The 25,271-nt window shown below is 44.8% G+C and overlaps 1 protein-coding gene across 2 annotated transcripts in view; it reads left to right on the top strand.

The window, feature by feature from the left end:
* LOC118792114 (potassium voltage-gated channel subfamily H member 5-like) overlaps positions 1-25,271 on the top strand; it is a 92,577-nt gene that overhangs the window by 46,222 nt on the left and 21,084 nt on the right. For both annotated transcript variants that reach the window (XM_036549827.1, XM_036549826.1), the window contains 3 exons: positions 12,637-12,836; positions 19,323-19,575; positions 23,414-23,610. In XM_036549827.1, the coding sequence (XP_036405720.1) occupies positions 12,637-12,836; positions 19,323-19,575; positions 23,414-23,610 (650 nt within the window). The remainder of the gene's footprint in view (positions 1-12,636; positions 12,837-19,322; positions 19,576-23,413; positions 23,611-25,271) is intronic.

Genomic DNA, 25,271 nt, shown 5'->3' with positions numbered 1-25,271 from the left:
CTATTGGCTACCGCTACTCCACTGTAGTGAAATGCTGTAAATCTTTCACAATAAACTTGGCGACAGCCCTGTGACATTCTAATGTTTTTTCCTGTATCATTTTACCTCCTCGTCTAGTGATGGACAATGGGTTTGACTTGGGTATCTGACTTCTGCTGCAGTGGCTGTGGGATTATTTAGGAACATAAATTAGAAGTTCTTAAAACCAATGCTAACTGTGTCCTGAGTTAATAATAGTGCTGTGCAGTTCGCGAACGAGTCGTTCTTTTTGAACAACTCTTTTTAGTGAGTCGTTCTCACCGGTTCACCAGCCCAACTAATGCTATATTCGAAACCGCATACTATTCTACCAGTGGATACTGATTTTGACCAAATGTAGTATGTAGTATACAGTATGCAATAACCTGAGTTTGAAAGCTTGAGTTCGACAGTTCATGCAGGAGACTAGTCTACCCGAACTCGTGGCTCAGCTCGTGTTCGATGGTTCATGCAGCATTCTACCCGAAGACTCAACTCATCTTTTGGGTCGTTATGTCGATTCAGTGGATACACCATTCCAGTATCCCATAAGGCCTAGCTAGCAGATTTTTCTTTAGCCGTTTTCACATATGAACTCCGGACAAAGTGCGGAGAACTTTGCCCTTTCACACATGTAGCACACAACAGGAGATTGTTCGTGACAGACGCGTTCTCACCTACAGGACATGCTCCGGTTTGGTTTAGGTGAGTAGAGCGTGCAGGAGGCAGGACATGATGCAAAAAGTACGCTGCAGAAATCACACTGGCTGTATTCGAAACCACCTACTGCATACTGTGTACTGAGTACTACACAAGTATATACTGTATACTGCATGCTATTTTTCAGTGTAGTACCCAGTATGCAACCATTAATAATTACATTTGTAGTATGTTACATTGCCACTTGAAATCATTGCAAGTTTAGAAACGTCCAGATTTCCTTGTGGTATTTTCCAGTTAGACGGCACTTGCATTCTCAGGAGTGGAAAGTATTGTCGAGATCACCTAAAGGTATTCGCGAGTTGAAGTATTTTCAGGTTTTTTCTTTTCAATGTCTTACCTTTCGGTGGTACAGGTACATAATGTAGCACGGAGGAGGTGAAGGCGAACATAGCTATTGTATTTTTGGGTAGCCTATAAAAAAATCAGACATAGCCATCCAAATGGTGCTACTGGTACACATAATTTATTATTAATTATACATTTATTATAACAAGAAGGTAAGTTTGTTGTTCGCTATGTAATGTTAGTTCACCAGTTCACCTATCTCACTATACCTATCACTATTACTTAGCTACAGCTTAGCTAGCTACTAATCAGATAATAAACTACTAACCAACGTTATTAATCATCGTAAGAGACAAGTTTTGGCAGTATAGCTATAGCTAACTATCTCTTTAATGATCGTTGGACTCAAAATAGCATGTATTTGAACGTATCTGCAATGTTAACGAAACAGTGGAAAGCAATGTACAGGCACGCAGAAAAGAGTATGAGGCAGATGTTTGTATTCTTCCGGTTTCACGCCAATCGCATGATAGAAACGTCATCAACACACCCACTCACTCGCGGTGGATTCTCCGGAATGTTACCTGCTCTCTTCACACATGGGCTCACTCCAACATGAGCCAGACTTTGTACTAGGGAGCTGGCAGAACAAAGTCCGTCACATGTCCAGTCCGACTGCTTCAGACATTTGCGTTCTCACATACAGCTCCTCTGGGTAAGGGCCGGATACGTTCCGGCATCCAGTGCATGTGTGAAAGGGGCTTTTGACAGTTCAGAAACAAGGAAGTAAGAGGCTAAAAGACACGCAAGCTTGCTTTTGTGTGACAAAATAGAAACTTTTGTGTAGCTAATAAATGCAACGTATTGGTTTATGTTACCTGATTAAAAATTTGATATTAGAAACCATTATGAAATCTTAAAACACGGTGGTAGTGCTCGAGTAATTATTTTATTAACCTTAGATTTGTACCCGGCCTTTTGCATTCAACATAAAGCTTCAGCGAGTGCTGTAAGCTGAAGCAACGAGTGATAAAACGTAAAGGAAGTCCAAAAGAATCAACACCTGAAAAAAACCGGTTCAGTTTCTTGAATTGTTCAAAAGAATCGGTTCACTAAAAGGAATCGAACTGACCACCACTGGTTAATAACTACTATCGTTATTTTTATAACGATAACGTGTATTACCTTGACGAAGTCAAGACAGTCACATTTTTAGTTTGGCAAATCCCATCAGCATTGGAGCTGGGAGGCTGCGCTGAGGACGTAGGTGCAGCAGCTGCTTTGCTAAAGCAGTTAAACACACTGTACTGCTTCAGATTTATAGAATGTTGTATTTGTAAGTGTTTCATGAGGTTGCTGATGTTACCCCCTTTACACGCAAGTACCTATATTTAACCTATATTGTAACATATATTGTATTTAGCTGCATTTTCATTAGAACAAATTATCATGACATAAATAACGATAGCAGCACCGTTTGTCCAGGAGCTTATCGATATTTCGGTTTTGACCAGTTAGGAACCGATACCAATATAGTACCAGTTCTCGATACCCATCCCTAGTATCCATTCATTCGAGACTCCCCTTGCTCACGGACTGTCTTGAGGACAAATGCAGTGCTCTAGGAACTTGGCGGGTCACCGGGAGGTTGCAGGTTTGAACCCCACATGGGATGACACAATTCTGCCGTTGAGGTAATGACACCTGGATCACTTCTGTAGGTATCTGAGTGCAGGAATGGCTAATATAAAAATACACACAGTGGTCAGGGGATAGGATCACTGTTATATGAACACTTAAAACTCAATTAAAAAGTATATGCAAAAACTATGGAAGTCACTGTGGAGATGGGATGTTGAAGCAGAGATTACTAGAAGGGGCCTCTTACCTGGGGGAATTAAAAAAAAAAATTACACAATATAACTGGAATCATGCAGAGGGACATACAGACCTTGAGAAGGGTTCTTTGTGATAACTGGGCCAAACACAGGTTATATCACTACAATTCAGCCATCCAGAAATAAAATTCACATTTATGTCCTATGGATGTAAAAAAGCTGGTTGTATTCAGCAGGGAAGGGAAAACATGTACTCTATGCTGCTGTAGATGCTTTTGGAAATAACATAGAGGATAGTTTGTCTGTTTTCCTCCTAGGAGGTTCCAGGGGCTTCTTCAATGGGTGAGTTGTATCTGTGGAAAGGAGATAAGTCTTTATGTAATACCTTTATAGAAATTCTGGAGAGGTGGAAGGAAAGCACAGGGATGGGAGGTCTGGCTGAGATTCAGACCCTGAGGCAGAACTGCGGTGTTCAGAGGGAGGCGATAAGAAAGGTGGTCGATCTCATTACAGCACCAACGAGCTTGGAGACTCCGCCCACCTGCTTACAGAGTGAAGGGCTGCTGTGTCCTCATTGGCCATGTTCAGTGAACGTGGGCATGACAGGAATGCAAGGACATGCAGGGCCTTCGAGCAGCTGTGTGCAGGAGGGTCCTCCTGGGTGGTGGGTGCTTTTGTGGAGAGGTGTGAAATGCTTTTGAGAAGAGGGCAGGGTTTTAACGGTTGCCATGGAGCAGGAAGAAGGGGGACGCAGGTGTTGGGAGCAGAATGGGCCCCTCCCACAGTGACATGCCCCTCCCAGCTGTCAAGTGGAGCTGCAGCCGCAGGCTGCTAAACAAACAGCCCGGTCTACAGAACAGATCAAGATCTCCAATCCAAACCATAAATGTTCTACCCACTGGATATGAACTCTTAAACTGCTAGTGCATGATTTTAATTTGATCTCAGTATGGGTGGGGATACAGTGGTGATGTTCACCAGCAGCAGCCTGAGGAGGAGAGGCTCTTTAGCTCTGCCTCCACCCTGCAGCCAGACACATCCGCCCACTCCTCTCACTATCAGAAACAACCATTTGTGATCAATGGAACACTTGACTCCAACCACAAGAGATGTGAGCACCAGCTGATTGGGCATGGATCCTGTCTGCCAGCCACCACTTTACTTGAATTCAAATGGGAATCGAGGGGTTAAATGTGGGAAGGCTTTGAGATCTGCATTCTCAGAGGCTGCTTCGAGAACATGATCGACGTGCAAGGTTGATTTGTGGTGTGTGAGAACAGAATAGAATGGTCTTTATTGTCATTATACTCAGGTATAATGAAATTTCGCATGGCTTCTCCCAATGTAGTAAAATAAGACAGATAAACAAATAAATACAACAAATAGATAAATAAAAGCAGTGCCAGTAAGACAGTAGTAGTAGCAGCAAGATAGCAGTACTAGCAGCAGAATTTACACATACACAGAGTTGCAGAGAATTGTGTCTGTGTCGTAGCAGTTCTGGGAGTGGGGATGGGTGTGTGCGCATGCGTGTGTGTGCCACAGTCTTTGATGTGTGAGTGTGTGCGTGACACTGTCCTGTGTGTGTGTATCACAGTCCTGATGTGTGTGTGCATGTGTGCACTCACACTTCCTGTATTCCGTTCTGCGGTTGGGCAGGGAGGGGTGTGATGGAGGCCACAGCTCTGGGACAGAAGCTATTCCTCAGTCTATTGGTGTGGGATTTTATTGCCTTGAACCGTTTGCCAGACCGCAGCGGTTCAAACAGAGAGTGGCCGGGGTGTGTGGTGTGCCTGATGATGCTGCTCCCTTTCTTCCTCAGTCGGCTGGCATAGATGGTGTCCGATTTCGGGAGCTCTGTCCCTACAATGCGCTGGGCCACCTTCACCACCTGATGCAGGCTCTTTTGCTCAGCAGCTGTGCAGCTGGCATACCACACAGTGATGCAATTGGTCAGGATGCTCTCGATTGTGCTCCTGTAGAAATTCAGCAGCAGTTTCTGTGGGAGCTGGGCCTGTCTCAGCTTCCTGAGGAAGAAGAGCCTTTGTTGGGCCTTTTTGAACAGGTGTGAAGTGTTGGTGGTCCATGTCAGCTATTTTGACACAATGACTCCAAGGAATTTTAGGCTTTCCATGCTTTCCACTGCTGATCCATATATGCGGAGGGGGTGATGGACTCTCTCCTTTGTTCTCCTGAAGTCAATGATCATTTCTTTTGTCTTCGAGGTGTTAAGGGCCAGGTTATTATCCTTACACCACTTAGCCAGATGTTCCACCTCACACCTGTAGGCCGTCTCTTCATTGTCTGAGATCAGCCCAACTATTGTGGTGTCGTCTGCGAATTTAATTATGGAGTTGGAGGTGTGGATGGGAGTGCAGTCGTGGGTGATGAGTGTGAAGAGCATAGGGCTCAGCACACAGCCCTGTGGGGTTCCTGTGTTTAAGATGAGGGTGGAGGGGGTGTGCTTACGGATCCTGACTTGCTGTGGTCGGTCTGTGAGGAAGTCCCTGACCTATGCGCACAGCAAGGAACCAAGGCCCAGGTTGTTCAGTTTGCTGACCAGTTTGTGGGGGATGACGGTGTGGAATGCAGAGCTAAAGTCCACGAATAGCATCCTCACATAACTGTTGGGTTCCTCTAAGTGTGACAGAGCGGTGTAGAGAGTTGTTGTAATGGCGTCCTCTGTGGAGCGGTTTGCCTGGTAGGCAAACTGGTGCTTGTCCAGATCAGGTGGGATGATGGTTCTGATGTGTGAAAGCACAAGTTTCTCAAAGCACTTCATGGCTATGGGTGTTAGCGCCACTGGGCGATAGTCATTCAGACAGTTCACCGATGTTTTTTTGGGCACTGGAATGATGGTGGAGGATTTAAGGCATGTTGGAACAGCAGCTTATTGTAATGAGAGGTTGAATATCTTAGTAAACACCTCTGTAAGCTGATTGGCACATGCTTTCAGTACCCGGCCAGGCACTCCATCTGGGCCCGCCGCCTTGCTCGCATTGACCTTCCTCAGGGTGGTCCTCACCTGGTGATGCTGTAGAACCAGTGTCGACTCTCCAGTGAGTGGGTTGATGTGTGGGCAGCAGTGTAGCATAGCGGTTAAGGAGCAGGACTCGTAACCGAAAGGTTGCCGGTTCGATCCCCGCTGGGACACTGCTGCTGTACCCTTGGGCAAGGTACTTAACCCACAATTGCCTCAGTAAATATCCAGCTGTATAAATGGATAACATTGTAAAGAATTGTAACCTATGTAAGTCGCTTTGGATAAAAGCGTCTGCTAAATGAATAAATGTAAATGTAAATGTAAATGTGTGGAGCAGACCCTCCTCTCTGGGTGTCGAAGTGGAGGCAGTTATAATGAGGAGGTGTGGTTTATGGTGCGTTTCCACCAAGCAGTACAGTACAGCTCGGTACAGTACGGTATGCAATTATTTGTGTTTCCATCATCAAAAGTTGCGAACCGTACCAAAATAAGTGTACCGTACCGTTGGGGTACCAAGCACGGTGGTACGGTTTGTAAAGGATGGAGCTACACCCACTGCTGTCCGTTGATTGGTCGACAGAGAGTCATCACTTCCATGCGACAACGTGAATAAAAACTAGGGCTGTCAACATTAACGCATTAACGCTCGTACGCGATTAATCTGGAAACTTTAACGTGTTAATGTTTCAACGCAAATTAATCATATTATCAAGTTTTATCAAGTTTGACCGCAACTCATATTATCAAGTTTGACTGCAACTCCCTTCTGTAATTCCAGCGCGGATAACGCACCATTAGAGAACCCATTCGCGTTTGAATTTAGGTCAAACTTGATAATATGATTACAGTAAAAGGTGTCAATTATGTAATGTTGCTGGTATGATGTCAATATGACTATCAACAGATCGTTTTACTGTCTATTTTTGCTGAGAACCGAGCACGTCACGTGGAAAAAATAGGCTCCATGTCGAAAGTCTACATGACTCGCAGCTGCAGCGAGGCTCGAGCCGCGCCTGAGATGCGCATCCCACGCAGGCTGTGTGGCTGCTCTAACCCATTAACATGGACGCCGAAATGAAAATAAAGACGTTCCACAACCATCACGCACACGTGACACAACTGGTGTGGCCCCGGCCTTAACTAATCCCATTCTGTCAGACACACTGTGATATACTGCCTTTTAGTTTGAATTACTTAATAGCTCCAGTCTCAAGTGCACATTGCTAGAGTGACTCAGTGCTGTGTGTGTGTGTGTGTGTGTGTGCAGTTTCAGCTGCACGTGTGTGTGTGTGTGTGTGAAAGGGAGAGATTTTGTGTGTATGAGATGTTTTGTGTGTGTGTGCAGTTTCAGCTGCACGTGTACATAGTGTAAGGGAAGAGGGTATTAGTGTCTATGGAGATGTCATCTGATATTGTCAGTACTGACTTGAGAGAGGCTGGACCTCGAGACTCCGCAGCAGCGTTTCAGATCCATCAGGGCTCTCATACACTTGAAAGCCAGATCAGGGAATCTAAGTGGGGAAACAGCAAGAAGCCTACTGATCTTGGTTTTTCAAAAAGAACTATTTGGAAAAAAACTTGGAGAGATTTAAGATGTAAAATGTAAGAGAGTGAAAAAACTTGTTTGAGTCTGCTTCAGGCGAATGTCTTGCTTACAGTGTACCCTCTGGACAAAGCGTGTGTGTTCCATTTTGGACAAAATCCAAGCAAAATAAGGAGTATGTGACTGGTTACCACAGGGACAGAGAGAGTCCCATCTGACCCCTCTGTTAAGAGTGCTGGGTATGGCTGTCATGACAGTGCTGCTGAGTGTGACTGTCTTGACTGACAGGGCAGACTGTGGTTGTCTTGACCAGAAGTGCTGGGTGTGGTTGTCTTGACCAGAAGTACTAGTTGTGGTTGTCTTGTGGGTGGGGCTTGATTCCTTTGGCAATTTGTCACACACTGGGGCACTGAGGAGCTCTTGTGGCCCAGCTTTGGGGAGCTCCAGAAAGTGGAGATTTGTAGTCTCTTTCAGTCTTCACCTGTGAGGAGCAATGCTTTGGCAGTGTTTTTTATTTGTAGACCGAAACACGAGCACCCTGTTTAGAGAGCTTTATGAATGCTATGAGGGTGATGGAGACCAGGAATTTCTCACTGACTAGAGACATAGCCTGTTTCACTCTGACAGGAACCAGTCAAATAACTGCTTACTCTGTCTCTTCCTCTCTCTTTCTCTTTCTCCTCTTTCTCTGTTCTTGCATTCCCTTTTTCTCTCTTTCTCCTCTCTTTCACTTTCTGTCTCAGTACTCTGTCTGTCTTTAATCTTGTACTCACTCCCAATCATTGGCTGTAAAAGCATCAGTGGGTGCTCTGTGACAAAGCAGTCTAAAATAGATTTTCCCTTTCACTCCACCCTGGCTCTGTGTGTCTATGGACAGGCAGGTGGAGAGTGTACTTAGAGATCCCCAAGAGAGGCAGAGGACCAGGGATACTGATGGAGGAGATCACATAGTTAAGGCCCTGCGTGTGTTTGTGTGTGTGTGTGTGCGTATGTGAATTTGTTAGTGGATGTGACATTGTATGAGATTATGTGAGTATGAGTGTGTGAGTTTGTATGTGTGTGCCTGTTTGCATGCGTGTGAGAGTTTGTGTGTTATTGTGTAGGTGTGAGTGTTAGTGTGTGACTGTGCAGTAGCTTCTCCTCTCCCTTGCCAGCGTGATGGATCAGTACCATTTTGCTCCTGCAGTTAATTGCCATCCCAAGTGGAAGTAAGATGCAGCCTACCTTGCTCCTCTTACATAACGATCCTCTGTTCCCACTGGGTGCTCCAATAAGGAGAGAAATTCACAGGAAAACAGCTTCATCAGCACTTCCAGTGCGTTAGCTCTCGTGGCCCTCTGGTGTGAAGCCACAGTTCACTGCAGCAGAGTTTCACTCAGCCTTAACTCAGCCTGGACTTCCACAACTCTAAGAAACAGGGCGAGCTTTCAGCTGCCCCCCAGAAACATCTGTGGTGATTCTGTCCCTGTGAGAGACCTCCCTTTAACAGTCACAATTCTCCCATCCACAATCTCAAAGCCTCTTTTCGGGTCCAGTTCTGGATTCTTCCCTGGCTCTGTTCAAGTTCATGCCTCATTTTCCAGATTTTTGTTGGTTAAGGAGTTTTGCATGTTTGAATCAAGTTTTTTCACTTTGGTGGTCTACAATCCTTACTGAGCACACCTGTGTCTATGCTGTAAGCCACAGGGGCTGGACAAAGAGGCTGTGGGGCACCTGCCTGTAGATACACAATCAGTGTCAAACACTATGTCTGGTTTATGCAAAAGCGTCCTATCCACAATGATATATTCAGTTTATTTAGACTGTATGCCTTACAGTCACTGTGTAATTGTAGGTAAAGGTTATGTTTGGGTTTGGATGAGGATTCTCACATGAAGCCCACCTCACATGTGTAGACGATCGATTGTTGTTGTTAATGGGTAAAACCTTGGTATTGACCAGGGGGTAATTAAAGAGGGTAGTAATAATAAAGCTAAATAAAGTGATAATAAAGCTACCTTTATTTCCATTATTAGTGCTATAATTATTGTCGCTTTATCACCTCCTCCTTTTCCCTGATTCATTCATTCACTAATTCATATTATCCCAGTCTTCACATAAGAACAGAAATTGGCGGAGTCTGCTCTGAGCACATGCTTACGCTGCTCGTGAATTTGTAGAGTCAAAGCAGTTCTGCTGTGTGAATGACGAATGGCTTCTTAACTTAATTACTTTCATTGACCACCTAAGATATGAAGGCACCAGTCAGCACAGTGGGTCGGGACTGCCTCATAGATATAAGGAAAAGTTGCTGTTCTGAGGTCAATTCCAGTGCCTCAGGATAAACAGAATTTCACTGGAAAACGTGACCCAAAGGACAGATCTGGGACCAGTTGTAGGTTATTTTTGTTTTGATATCATGTATTTCCTTGGAGCGATGGGGGATGAGGTTGAAATGCTGTCAGTACATTTACAAGCAAACTCAATGTACTAAGAGTTTTTCTGCAATGAAAAAAACCTGTTGCTTGCTAGGAAACGTTAAACAAAAAGAGGCCAAGGGTATTTATATGTGTGCTAGTTATCTCGAATAACCCAGTATTTGCCATTGACTTCCCTAGCCTGTGCTGAGCTGATCTCATCGTTCAAAGAATAGTGAATTCCCACATCCCTAGCTTACAACAGAGCTTTCTGTGGGTGTGATTGGTTGAGGAAAGAGTAGTGAAGAAGCTATCCAATTAGACAGAAATAGTAGATCACAGCACTGTGATTGCAGGGTGATGAATGAGCATGATTAAATAATTGAATGAGGCAATCTTGGCTTCAAAACAGTCCTTTCTCAGCATATGTTGTCATTAATATTCACTGTGTGAGTCTGTCTCGAGATATTTTCCAATAATTGTGTTTGATGACAAGTATTCATCATTTCAATGGTGTTAGTAAGGTATTTTCGTCACTATCCATTACCCAATAAATGTGCTTTTTTAAGGGTAATGGATCCATTACAAAGCCATTGCAACAGTATTTATTTAAGGGTCATGGTTGTGCTGTACCTTTAAAATCTTTCCTTCTGTTTTTCAGTATAAATTGTTTTAAAAAGATGCTTAAACTGAACAAGTTGATTCATATATTGGAACTTATAAAAATGCATTTTTGCTATGCCTGTTTTCACCCATAAAAACTGAGAAAATTGCCTGTTTATACTGACCTAGGGAGAAATGAAGGCCTCAGTGGAGGGCTGAATGTATTTATGGAGATGATACTTATAAAATAATCTCGGCTCTCCTCATTCTTGCGATCAATATTTATTTAGTGACACTCGGCAAGAATGTTTCGCTCAAAGCATGAAACTCCATTTCTTGAGGGCCCTTTGCTCGCTAATTTTTAAAAAATTTCCCTGAACGAATTGGTCCAATCCTTAATGGAGCTGCCAGACAGAATTAGAGAATGGTGCATAAAAGAGCTGTCAGGTCAACCTGGGTAGTGGAGCTGAGTGGGGTGAGCCTGGGCTCAACCACGGCATCTGATAGAGCAGTGGTGACAGTGGACAGGGCAGTCTGAAGCCTGGATTGGTGGCTACAGTGGCCTGCTGGTGGCTGCCATTCCGTTCAGAAACTACTCCTAAGTGGTCATCTAGGATCAGATTTGCTGTGTAGTTTATAATGGTTAAGGAAAGAATTGTGGACTGCCTGGAGTTGGGATTGCTGGCCAGAGACCAGAGCAGGGGACATAACGGACAGAAAGAGGGCTTTAGAGGTTGCCCTGTAGGTAGGACTAAACCAACCCACTTCCCTGGGGCATTAGAGCTCATTGGCTCCTTGGGTGTCCAGAGGGGTGTCAGTGAGTTAATGACTCATTTAGGGCAAAATCAAGAAGACAAGTAGAAACAGGTGACTCAGCAGTTCTATAGCAGTTGCACCAAGAACCAGTTATGCTGACCAAATCAGAGAGTACAGAATGACAAAGGCGCATCAGAATATTCAACTGGAATGTAAGTTGTAGTAAGTGATCAGTAATTTTTTGAGAAAAAAATCTGACAGTAAGAGTTAAGGGATGTTTAAGTCTGAGAAAACGGCACAGTGCCATTCATTTACATTGTGGAATTTGATGTCTACCCTCCATGCTACTCATAATCCATTGCTGTAATGAACCAGGAAGAAAAGGGAATATTACCACCATGTCATAACCATCTCTCATCAAATAATGTTTCCACTGATAACTACATTTTGATGTTATTGTCATCATTTAGGTCCTCGTAGGTAGACTGGGGGAAAAGGTAGAAATCACTGTAGCCTTAAGGGACCTGCACAGTTCTGTCTGAATTTTATGTACTGAAATGTCAATAAGCATAATGACAGGGCAAGCACCCTTAAGACCTGATTTTGTACTTATCACATCCTTATGACAGTGTGCAGCTTGATAGATGGGCCACAGTGTCTGCTTTTGTTTGTGGTCTGCATTCATGGTCGCCACAGTCTGAGTTCGCCGTCACCTAAATCTGTGCTTGGCGCCCCCCTCCCCGTGACTGCCCTCCACTGTCACCATCTTCCTATTTTTTAATAAAACAACCAGATTATTTTAAGGAGCTATTTTGGGTCGGGTTTCTATGGCAACATGCAAGGGGAGCAGAGCTGGGAGCCTTTCGGTAAACAGTTCGGAGGAGCTGGGGAAAACTGGCGTGTCCCTCCTGGCAGACTCGCACTGCGCCACTAATGAGCGCCGCCCACTGCAGTGGCTTTCTGGTCCTTGATCTCTGTTCTCTCATGCACCTACATGCACCAGGCGTACTGGTGTGTGTTTATGCAGTTCTCGCCATCACGTTTACGATTACACACGTCCTTGCTTTTCTGCAGTCACATCCTGAAATGCAACTGTCAATTTGATCATTGTTGGAGAGCTGAGTCCTCTCCTTGGTATTTGACTCAATGTCCCAGATGCATCATATGAGTAGCCTGAGTAAGACGACTCCAAGTCTCCATAGTGAAGTATTTCTCTGCAGGAGCATTGTAGCACTGATAGTCTTACAAAGTAAGATTTCTGTAATGGATTAAAGGAAGGCAGGTCCGGTTCCTCATGTGTCAATTCCTGCAGTCAGCCTGACTTCTTAATTAGCAGCTAATCACCAGCTGAGGGAGCCTGCTGTCCTAATGTCTTAACAACTGAGCGATAGACTTCAGAGGCCCTCGCCCTGAAATAAAAACTTTTTTGGGTCTGCCAAAAACATACCCCTCTCCTCTCTACATCTGCTCCTCTCTTGTTTCTTCCTCCAGCTCTCCTGTACGCGACCATCTTTGGGAATGTCACTACCATTTTCCAGCAGATGTACACCAATACGAACCGCTACCATGAGATGCTGAACAATGTGAGGGACTTCCTCAAGCTCTACCAGGTGCCCAAGGGATTGAGCGAGAGGGTCATGGACTACATCGTGTCCACCTGGGCCATGTCCAAGGGCATCGACACGGAGCGGGTAGGTGCAGCCTAAACCCCTCAGTCCCCTCAAACAGAGGTGGTGGTACAGTGCTGCTATTCAGGTGAAGGGCTCGTAACCAGAAGGTTGCCAGGGGGTAAAACTGCCACTGTGCCCCTGAGTCAAGCACTTAACCGCAGCACCCCTGCTGCTTCATTCAGTACCTGGCTGTGAAAACGGATATGATGCACAGCATTTTGATCGAAAGTGCCAGCTAAATGTAAGACAAGTAAGTGTAACAGGACTTCAAATATTCCACGGTTTAATTGGCTACATAAATCTCCACCTTAGGCAGTGCATGGTGAGAGGTCTGGAGCAGTGGAGGGTGTTGCTGATTGGTGGAGATTAAGGTGAGTCAACTCCACAGCCCCCCCACTCTTCACTCTTTTCACTGTACTAGGCTTTGAGGTCTTTCAAGGGGATGGAGGGTGTTATAGAAATAATGATTTCTATGATTATTATGATTATTATAATGGGAGTAATACACTGTGTTTCCTCTGGGTCTATAATGTTTAGCTCTTTGAAAATAATAAGAATGTATTTGCATGTATATATATAAGTAGCCAGCGGAGGAAGATGAGGAGTGGGGTGCAGGACTCAGTGGAGGGAGCAGTGTCGTGTCTGATGGGCCGCAGAGACTTGTGGTAAAACTGCTTTTGTATGATGCTGGCAAGGCAGTCAGTCAGTCAACGCAGATACGCTAAGCATGACAGCCTGGACCAATGGCTAATCAGGTGTGGGGGATAAAGCCTATGCAAATGTTTAACCATTGGATTGTGTTTAAATGTTTCTTTAGTTGCACCCCCTAATAAAGACAGGTCTGCCTGTCGACTCATGTGCCCACTGCTGACGCTCAATGGTTGGGAAAAGTAGTGGCAGCGGGAGGGGCCTGTATTGATCCTGCAGAAAGTTTTGTTTTTGCTGATGGAACCTCTTGCTGTGGGGTGCACTTCTGTTTTTGAGAGACGCAGCTCCCCCATCCTTACATTTTGCAGATTGCCTGGAGGCCATGCTTAACTGGAAGGTAATGAGATAGTGCCACATTATTTATCTGTGCATCGGCTGAGGCTGGAAGAGCTCCAGGAGTTTTCAACAATGCCATCTTGATGGAAAAAGAGCTCCTCGCCTGAGAAGGCTTTGTTGTTGAGCTTCTTCCATAAGATCTTAGCATGTGTGTTCAGAGGTAGTCAGGATGGAGTCTTTCGGAGGGGCCTGCTTCTCCATTCCCAGTTTCACTGACGGACTCACAGACGGATCCAAATGAAAACCTTTGCAGTTTTTGCTAGCCAACAACATATTCTTCTGGAGTGTGTGTGTGTGTGTGTGTGTGAGTGTGACACTGCACAGAGGATTTAGCATATGTATTTCTTCTTTCACACTGAACAAATCCGTATTTTCTGCATTACCCTTCACTGTTGTTGACTCAGAAACACTCCCTGTAGTCTTCTTTGAGGTTCAGGCACTTCAAAAAGGTTTTTTTTTTTTACCACCTCTAGAGGAATTTCTCCAACCTCTGCAGGTTTTGTGGTTTGTAACCTGATTTTTTGACTCCAAACCACAAATACTTTGGGTGGATTGAGGTCGTAAGGTTGGGCTGTCCAGAGCACAGACTTTGTCTCCACCTAAACAATGTCCCTCAACATGATTGACAGCTGGTTTGCTTCATTTTCTTGCTGCAATCTGCTTTGTAAAGCAAACCTAACCTAAACCTAAACCTCATAGCAGGGAGAACCAAGATGTCACTTTGAATCCATTTCCATTTCTCCGTTGATTCCGACAGGCGCACCTGATGGAAATGTCCATGTGAGTCACCCCTAATGGGAGGCAGATCCACCTCTATTTTTCACAGAGGAGATAATGAGCTTTGCTTTTTTGGCACCGAACATAGCAATTATCCTTCAGTGCAACATACGCTCATGCTAACCTACTAATGTCCAAATAGGGCCTAATAAGGATCTATAGGTGCAGTATCCTATGGGTCATGGTTTAGCATCATCTACACGCCATAATTTATTTATTAATGTGTGAAAGAAGCTAATTCAGATCTATGAGAGCAACATTACATTAAATCCATCATGCACAGATGGTGGTAAACCATGATCTATGAGATCATGTGGCTTCTGTAGGTCTTTGTTAGGCTTTATTTGCATGTTAGTGTGGACCCCTACTGCCAAACAATGACCTGTAAGGGCAACATTACTCTGGATGGGTTTTCACTCTGGGTTATGAATTATTGGGTACTGGTGCTCAGAACAGGTCCAGTTTCTGGGAACCTGAGGGAGGTTTTCATTTTCATGCATTCATTGATATACAAATAATTAGTTGTTTCCTCTTTTTTCACACCTCATCCCTCAACCCCATCAGCCCAACCAAAGGGTCCTATTACATACTGACTTCACAAATCCTAATCAGTTTAATTCACAAAAAAGTAACTAAGAAAAACAATAAGTGAAAAAACCCCAAAACAGATAAAACAAAACAAAAATTAGATAAAACAAAAAATAAAGAATACTTTCTCATACAATACAACCACAAATTAAATAATCAATACAGTCTCTCACAATTTAGAACTCCCTCACTCAGAGGCTGCAATCCAGGGTTTCCATTAGCCGGTAATTACTGGTTTTAGCCTGGTAAAATGTATAAAAAACTGATAAATTAAAAACTTGTCAGTCAAAATGTCCGGTAATAATGCTCATACAAAAAGTAGCTGTAACGAAGGCTATCCCTAAACAGGACATTTGGGCTACACTGGCTAAAATTACCTGTGTTCTGCCCATGTCAAGCATGCCAGCAGAGAGGGGCTTCTCTCTGCAGGATCAAATTAAGACGGCACTGCGAAGTTGTCTGGAGGAGCAGAGAGTGATGCGGTTTATGCGCATTGCAAGCTGCAAAGACACATTGGATACATTTGATTTTAAGTCGGCAGCAGAGGACTTCGCCGCAATTAAAAAAAGAAAATGTTACCTGGTAGCCTATAGGCTACATTTGATGCCATGTAGGCCTAGCCTTTTGTTAAACAGGCTACAGATGTTACAGGTTACAGATTTTTCTTAATAGTTTCGTAATAGCCTACATTTTAGCGGCTAATGTTGGTTTTGCTCAATCATTACTGTTCGATTACTGTACTGTACTCGATTACGATTACTGTTAATCGTTACTGTTCATTAAATAGTCAAACTGATTTGAGGTCATTGTCATTCTTTTGTCAACCTAGGTGTACATTATATTTGCATTTGTAACATAGACTGTTATTGAAACGTGACTGGTAAGTTTCAAATTTGTCCAGTAAAATAAATTCTTTCCGGACACCGGACCAGCAAGAAAAAATGGAAACCCTGCTGCAATCATAACCATGCCACAAAAGTGTCAAGTTGTTCAAGCATCCAGTCAACATTGATGATCTCAGGTGTGATAGCTGTTTAACCATAGTTGCACTTAACAATTGCCAAGCAGCTGCTACATGAAACTCAGACAGAACAATTGGCGCGAGTTAAGGGTAACATAACGTAATGTAGCCTAACGTCAGTCAACAAACGTAAGAGAGGAAGTTCTGAATATTATTATTGTTATTATTAATACATAATTTTAATGATTACCAAGACAAAACAATTCACATTCAAGGTAATTAGTGAAAATTAAACTTTAAAAAAACTGTATTATAAAAAAAAATATTTATTTTCATGAATCTGAATGGGTGTGCCAGCTGTCAATCTGGGTGGGCCTGGGTGTGCCCAGGCCCACCCAGATTGACAGCTGGGTAGATCCACCTCTGTAGGTAGCAGACTTCAATCCAGCAAAATTCTCCTCCAAGCAAGGGGGCAAAGGCTTTTTGTCTGTCACTGATATTGCCATTAAGAACAATGAACTCTGTAAAACCAAGATGTGCGCAGGACGTGGTCCCATTTACTCTTGTGCACAGTCCTTGGTTTCATCCAGTATCTCCACTCCCATTTCTTCTCCCCAATCTGTTCATGTCCTATTCAGAGTCACATTTTTAAGGAACATGATTGTATCTAAATCACCCTGATCTTGATAGGGAGTTAGGAAAGGTTGAGCTTTTACAATGGATAAATGGACAAATCTGAAATTAATAAAAATAAATTATAACAGAGCAGGTTAATTGTTTTAGATAGGGCATTGAAATCTGCAAAAAGTCTGTCAATGTAGAGGTCACTAAATTTGGCCAGGCCCAACTTCAGACAAACCACCAAGCTTGAAATGCTGTTGGAACTGGGACAATATCTTTTGAGTGGAAATAACTATTGGGTTAGATGTTTAGCTTGAATGACAGAGGGGTAGTATAGCTTGGTAGTGATTAGGCAAGGTAAAGATATTGAAAAATATTTGTTTGTCTTTGTCACCAGTCTCTGGAGTCTGGGTGAGGTTTTGGCCAGCATTTGGGAATGGTGATTGATTTTACAGTTCTGACCACTGGAGCTACCTCATGCCACCACCAGGGGAGCAGTGGCAAACAGAGGTGAAGATGTGTAGTGATACATGTTTAGAACTGCCAGACAACCAGAGGTTGCAGAGCAGTCAGCTCTCATAGGGGTGTAATTTCTGATGATGCACTTTAGGAAGGAAGGAGCTGTACCCTTGAATTTTGAGAAGGAAGGAGCCATTCCCATGAATTCTGGCTAGGGAGGAGCTGTACCCTTGACAGCTGGGTAGGCAGGAGCTCTACCCTTGAAGCTAAGCCACATCTGTATGCAAGACTGCCGCATTCACCCCTGCAGAGAGAAAAAAGCAAGGTTAAAATCACACGGCAGAACAACCAAAGCATGCTCTGATGAGCTTCACCCTGTCTGCCAGCCATGCTAATGGAGACCATTTGCATGCGAACACACCCAGTCGGCAACACTTTTACTACAATATTAATTATTTAATCCCCCATACTTTAAGTGTACTTTCACGCCACTCTCTGTACTTTCACATGGTTTCTAAGCAGTGGAGAGAAGACTAACTGATCATCAGAATGGCTCTGTGAAGACTGGTACCTGTGAGCAGTAATGACAGGCATGCGGTTACGCTATAGGACTGAGAATAAAGATGGCCGGCTGTCCTTCTCTCTTCAGCCACTCCCATTACCCAGCTGTGTGTGCGTGTGTGTGTATGTGTGTGTGTGTGTGTGTGTGATTAAAATGCACCCTGTGACCTGCTGGCTCCCTGCTATATTAGTAAATATCCAGACCTGGTGTGCAGCTGGCTACTGGGAGCAGGTGGTGATCGCAGTGCCACTCTTGGTATAGAGTGGATAAAAGTGCCACGCCCCCCTATGGTCCCTGAGAACACCATACCCCTATGCACAGAAGGGGCGTGAAAGGGGATGTTCCTGTCACACCGCAACTTCCATATCAATGTGTTTCACACCTATGTCACTCCTAGAACAAGCAACCCTGCCAGGTTCACTGTCAGTCAGAGAGGTCTGAGAGAGTACTTAGACTTGTGAGAGAGAGCGAGAGAGATGACATGCAGGAAGCTTTAGGTAGTCTTGTAGTCTGTAGAGCTATCTGAGGGCTGTCTATTCTCCTGAAATTCTCCTGGATACCAAGCAAGAATGATCTTCTCCCCACCACAATGTTGCATTTTGACCTTGATTTTCGGCATTGCTGACATAAACCAGTTGCTTTACTATACCTGTCCAAGTCACCAGTTATTTACTCAAGCCTGTTTCCTGCAATTCCCAGACACACATGAAGCTGATCCACTGTTCAGTAGCGGATATCACAGGCAATAGAAAGAAACCCTTACTGGTGCCAATGCCTTCTGAGAGCTGTGTAACATGACCTCATCCATCTCTCAGCACAGAGTGTGTACCATAGTGCTGAGGGAACTGCACTTGGGACCATAAGGTTGTGGGTTTGAATCCCTGCCGCATTCCGTGCTGTCATATCCTTGTGCAAGCTGTATGCTAAGTGAGGGCTTTTTTGAAATGTTAGCCCTCTAAGGCCCTGGATGCGTGTGTGTGACTGCTAAGCAAATTCAGCCAGTTGAATCAATAAAATGATTTTCCTCAAATATTAGATGAGTTTCTTATCTACAACATAAAATGTAACTTCCTCACACTCCCACTATGTATTGACTGAGCTATAGTTCATTGGCAGTTGTTTTTTTTAAGGGGATGTACCTTTAATTGGAGTGTTGGCAAAGGGAGTTTGCATGTCTGTGTTTATCGTTAGTCTTTATTCCCCTTCATACAGGAAAGTGGTCTCGGGCCTTGTAATTTGTGCACAGTTGATAATGATGATTTCAGACAGGAACTCAATAGATGAAATATTAATATGTGCCGGGGAAACTGACATTTCAAAAATAGCAAAATTATCTGAAGTTTCTGGTCTTGTATTAGGTAGAAGCGGAAGGCAAAGAACCTAGGCAGTGAGGGTAAAATAATCTCGCTTTTGATTTTGATTTGCTCCCCGCCCCAAACCCTTATACCACCCCCTGGCTTGTGCACCATGACATACTTTTGTCCCTCCCCCCCAGGTGCTGTCGTACTGTCCCAAGGACATGCGGGCAGACATCTGCGTCCACCTGAACCGGCAGGTGTTCAACGAGCACCCGGCCTTCCGGCTGGCCAGCGACGGGTGCCTGCGCTCCCTGGCAGTGGAGTTCCAGACCATCCACTGCGCCCCCGGCGACCTCATCTTCCACGCCGGGGAGAGCGTTGACACCCTGTGCTTCGTGGTGTCGGGGTCACTGGAGGTCATCCAGGACGACGAGGTCATCGCCATTCTGGGTAAGCATCCTCGGCATTGAAGGAGATGGAAGGGGGGGTTGCTGTGAACATTAGTATTAGTTGTAATGGTAACAGTAGTAACCCTAACCCTAATCCAGGAGGCTTCGTTCAGCAGCTGAGTCAGATGGCAGCGTGAGAGCTTGGTCTGCTGTGAGCAGGACTGCTGGCTCATCATGACTCAGTGTGGGGTGGAGGCGTGGAACTGAATCTGGGCAGGAGGTGGGGGAGAGAGAAAGGGTGTGGCATAGTGCTCAAACAGCACAGGCTCCAGACCACAAAGGCACATTCTATTCCTAAGAGAGACAAGGAGTTCTTAGGCACCCAACCTGAATCACTTCAGTAAACACCCAGCAGTGTACAAAGTTAGCTACATTGAGTTACCCTCGATAAAGGGTTGCCTGCCAAGCTGAAAGCAGTTGGCTGGCCTATAGGAGTGAATGTTTGCCTCAGCTGCAAAATTAAGTGAACTACTGTAGCTGGATAGACTCCCCCCTGCCCCCCCTGCTCCCCCCAGCTCCTAGTGTGGAGTACACTGGGCTTGCAGTCAGGGCTGGCCACACCATACAGAAAGGCAACAAGCTAAATGGCTTTCAACAAGAAACCTGGTTTACTTCCCATAATTCTTCAGCGAGCATCCACAGCATCTGATTAAGCGGTTGGATCACTGAGCACTGAGGCAGAAGGGTTTATTGGGTCATCTCGTAAATTATTGAGGAACAGGCGCTTTGTATTGCCATTTTTTTATTGCGCTGCCTGCTTTTATTTTATGGCACCATTACACGCTCATAAAATTAACTTATGAGCGACTCCGGGCTATAACGTGGCCAAACCCAAGAGCCATGGTTGCAATTCTCATACGCCGTTTGCAGATTAGTTGTTGGCAAATCCCGCTCCCTATAGCCTAGCTAATTGGGCAGGTACTTATGTAGCAGCCTGTTCCTCTTAAACCTCCACCCCCACAGCAAAGCACATAGAGATCTATGCAAGTCACTATAGAAACACACTCTTCTTTTTTTCCTTCGTTAAATGTGTTCAAACTGCAGCCCACAATCCCACTCTTTTGCGCTGGCTGTGAGCATGTGCAGGTTTACCTACAGTGTTGAATTTATTTGAGTTTGAGGAATTATGGAAGCAGGATGCTCCACTGAGATCTCCATTTAGCTCTGTATGTGCGTACACACACACACACAGATTGTTCACTGAGCCTCAGCAGTGTAAATAACAAAGAAGACAAAGCCCAGATAAGGAGGTAGATCCCTCTCGACGGGATAGCGATCTGAGCTGGGCACGATGACACTGCGTAATAAGCAGTCATGTAGGAAGAGCCAAGCTTTGGGGGCCATCCAGTCCGACCCCTGCGGGGCCCTGGCTTTACCTCTCAGCCATGTTTTTGAGGACACTTTCCTTGTTTGTGGACTGGTTCGGTCCTTTGTTTTAGCCTGAAATAAACCCACCAATAATGAACTGTGCCGATGTATGTGTCTGCTGTCTGTATGGTTTAATCTTGAAGATATTTGCCATGACCATCGTTGATTCATCAGTGCAGTTTGTGCAATAAAATGAGAGAGGCAAGTTGTTTGTGGCTGGCATGATTGCCTTTCATGGAGCTTCAAATGAAGCAAGACGGCAAGAACAGGAACCAGCCTCAAATTCCTTACCAAACGACCCGAATCACTATGGCTTGAGCAATTCGGTTATATTCCCCAAGCTGAAGTGAAACAGAAATGATGTGAAGAGCTGTTTGCTCCTCATGCTGTTTGGTACAGATCTCTGGCCTCACCCACTCATCGGTGACCACCACCATTGCACAAGGCTGAAATTACATCAGTAACATAATGCTGAGATGCAATATACGCAGCTGAGGATATTTAATGAGGCAATTGTGGGTTGCATGGGTTAAGTGCCTTGCTCAAGGGTACAGCAGCAGTGCCCCAGTGGGGAGTCAAACCAGCAACTTCTCAGTTACAAGCCCTGCTCCTTAACACTATGCAACACTGCTGCTTGTAAAAAGTTTAAATTGCACTTACAACTCATTCTGATTCACTAGATAACCCTGCTTTATCCAGTGCATAGTTTCCATCCAAGCTTCAGCAGAGAGTGCAGCAGTAATATGGCTTTTTAACACCCTTTTGATCTGTCCTCTAGTGACCAATTAATATCTTTTATTCGCAGGGAAGCAAACACCATTAAAGAGGCATGCAGAGTTTCGATATTTTCAGCCGTTTTCATAACAACGCTGTTCATTTGGGACTGGGAAATATACTTTTTGGTCATAGAACATTTAAACCAAAGTGGGTAATTTGCTCCATGTTTGGCCACTCTTATTGGTTTCCGGCAAGGGGCCATGACAGGAACTCGATCCGTAAACGCAGGGAATAAATGTGGCTTTGCACTGGGACCTGTTCCGTACAGGGCAGGCGAGCAGTAGATGTGTTCTGGCCCAGTAAGCAACATGTCGGCAGTGATGAAGAGGAGTCAATATCGCATGACACCAGCTGTCTGAGATCAGAGGCTCTCCGGGATAATTGGCTCCAGTGGTGTTTATGGTGGCTCCATACGAGCAGTCAAGGGCCTGCCTCCTCCTCCCCCCACGGCCATGGCTTGTCGTAGTAATGAGGTCACTTCCAGAAGGCCACAGCACCACTATACCCAGGCTGAAGAAGCAGGCTAATACACCTGGCTCTCGGTGCCGCCTCATTTAGCCCATGGTTAGTGCCTGCCCTGACCTTAAAAGAGTATACTGTATACTCAGCCAAGCCGTACCTAAGGCTGTATAAATCGTACTCTCTACCTGGTGCTCCACATGAAAAGATGGATTGTAGGTGTTGACCCTGTGATAGAATAGTGTCCTGTTCATGCTGTATTTTGTAAGAATTGGGCATGAGCACTGACTCTATGCATCGAGCTTACGGCTTCTTTAGCACCCCTGCTGAGGAGAGTGTGTGTGTGTGTGTGTGTGTGTGCGTGTGTGTGAGTGAGTGTGAGTGTGTGTAGGTGTGCAGGCAAGCATGTGCATCTCTGTTCTATGCACAGGGCAGTTGTGCTTGGTGACCATGGATGTATCCCTGGAACATGTTTTCTCAATCAACCAAGCCTGCGAGACACCTGTTTTTAATCAGAAGTTAGCGAGCATCAACCTGAGACAATCTGTTGTTGTATTTTCTTCTCAGTGTGTGCATCAGCCTTCTTTCATTCTGTTTTAATGTGACATTCATGCTAAGTATGTCCTTTAAGAGATGGGATTGAAATTGCCCCGGTTCTAAAGGCTTTGGATGAGTGGTCTGAGAGAATACCTTGGAAGACAGATTCAAACCTTGAATCTTGTAATTGTACAAGTAGCTGACGTCTCATCTGGATACTCATTTTCTTGTAGGTCCTAAGAGGGGAAGAGCAAGAGACTTGAAAATCAGAGAGTGAGATTTGATTAGATGAAGAGGATTTTAATTTGTCTTCATTTGTGTTTAATTTCATATACGGAGTACTTTTTTCCAAAACCAGCAGGATTGATTCATTCCAGTGACTGTGATTAGAGTGAATCTGAATGGGGGGCAGGTGAAATGAGAGAGACTCGGTTAGTTAGTCAGTGCCAGTCCCCTGAGTCGACCACCCTAAACCTGTTTTGTCCATTATGTTCTCTGTGATGATCAGAGGAGCTCCTGCTCCTGTAGTGTGTTGTGAGGAGAAACCTGTCATTGCTTCCCCCAGGGGGTGCTTTCTTGAGGCTGAACGGCATGCAGCCGAATCTGCACTGGTTCCAGGATTGGGCAAGTTTTTGGCAAGAGGAAGAATAGATGTAACTCTCTTTCTCTCTCTCTGTCACTCTCTCTCTCTCCATCAGGCAAGGGGGACGTGTTTGGGGACGTTTTCTGGAAAGAGACCACCCTGGCACACGCCTGCGCCAATGTGCGGGCACTCACCTACTGTGACCTACACACCATCAGGCGGGAGGCACTACTGAAGGTCCTGGAGTTCTACACTGCCTTTGCCAACTCCTTCTCCCGCAACCTCATCCTCACCTGCAACCTGCGCAAACGGGTAGGCCCCTCCATCCTCGCACGCCCGGCTCCTCCCCTCCAGCTGGGCATTGCATATGTAACACCGCCACGGCAGTTTGGATCAGTGTGCATTGCAGACCCCAGTCTCTCTCAGTCAGCTTCAGATCAGATGCTTTCCCTCTGTCCCACTTCCACAGATTACATCCCTGCACTTTATCTGAGAGGACGACTGATGTCTTTGATCACCCCCCCAAAAAATCCCTTTGATCTAACTTCATGCCCCAGCTGAAATACGTTTCAATGGCAAATTCCCTTTACAGTGCAAACAAGTGGAACCTACTGTGCCAGTAACTCGTGATGGGCTACAGTTTTGATCAGATCCCATTCTAGACCTGAATATAATTACTGGCAATGTGGAATGGCATTGTTTGCTCTGGCAAGGGCACTTTGTGTTTGCGCAATGATGAGAACATCCTTTTTTTCTTGTAAGTTTTGTGATTTCTTTTTGTGTGTGTGTGTTTCACTCAGTCTGGGACAAGATCATTTCCCCCACAGGGATTAGTAAAGCTGTATTATATTTTGTGTTTTTTTCCATTCCGTTCTATTGTGGAATTTATGGGCAGAATTTCGAGGGAGGCTGAGCAGAGAGTGATTGTGCCCGGGGTGTAAATCTTGTTGGGGGAAAGGCCAGGCGGTAATTCACGCTTGCGGGTCCTCAGGCAAATGCATTACTCCCACTCACCCTCACACAGTGTTTCTCTTCTCATCGGATCCTTGTCTTCAGACCTAAAGCCGCGCGTTTAATTATGAAAACAAAACAGGAACTCGCATTCGGGGACAGGGGTGAGCCCAGACGAGGAACCTGCCGGCTGTGTTGTTTTTGATAATATTTTATTTATTTTATAGTGCGTGTATGTGTATGTGTGTGTGAGAAAGAGAGAGAGAGAGTGTGTGTCTGGGTATCTGTGCGCGGCTTTGTGTGTGTCTGTGTAGAGGGAGGTGAGTTGTGCATGTGAGTTGTCGTGCATGTGTGTATCTGTTTTTGTACGTGTACGTATGTGTCTGGTGTGTCTGTGTCTGTATCTGTGTGTCTCTGTGTGTCTGTGTACAGGGAGGTATCCTCAAAGTACAAATACAGAGGTGGTGCCTGACAAAAGCAGTAAAACAGTGTGGACATATCTCATGCATAATAACACCAGTCCATTCTTGTTGTAATGTAATGTTTACATGACATTTACGTAGCAGAATATAACTTGCATGGCTTTCAATTTTTGTTTTCTGACTATACAGCTAGATGTTTACTGAGGCAATTCAGATTAAGTACTTTGCCCAAGGGTACAACAGCAGTGTCCCACATGGGAATGAAACCAGCAGCTCCCTTGGTTTTGGAGCCCTACTTCTTAGCACTGCACCTCACTTCTGAGCGTGTTTGGTGTGGGGTTTGATTTTAATGGCAGCTGGTGCTGCTGTCATGGTGTGGCTCTTTGAGACTGCAGTGGATCAGACTCACTTGTCATACACTCTGTGGGGAGTAGAGAGGCAGCTTGTTTATGTTATTTACTCTTTCCATTCCCATCCACTTTCATTGCAGCACAGACTCCAGAATGCCACTGTACAGCAGCAGTCACCCTTTGGTGGCCACTGGTGCTCAGTGAGAATGAGCTGAATCATTTTCTCTCTCTCTCACACACACACATACAT

The sequence above is a fragment of the Megalops cyprinoides genome, chromosome 17 (genome assembly GCF_013368585.1).
Source record: "Megalops cyprinoides isolate fMegCyp1 chromosome 17, fMegCyp1.pri, whole genome shotgun sequence".
Lineage (NCBI taxonomy): Eukaryota > Metazoa > Chordata > Actinopteri > Elopiformes > Megalopidae > Megalops > Megalops cyprinoides.
This window is presented reverse-complemented; position numbering and strand designations above follow the sequence as displayed.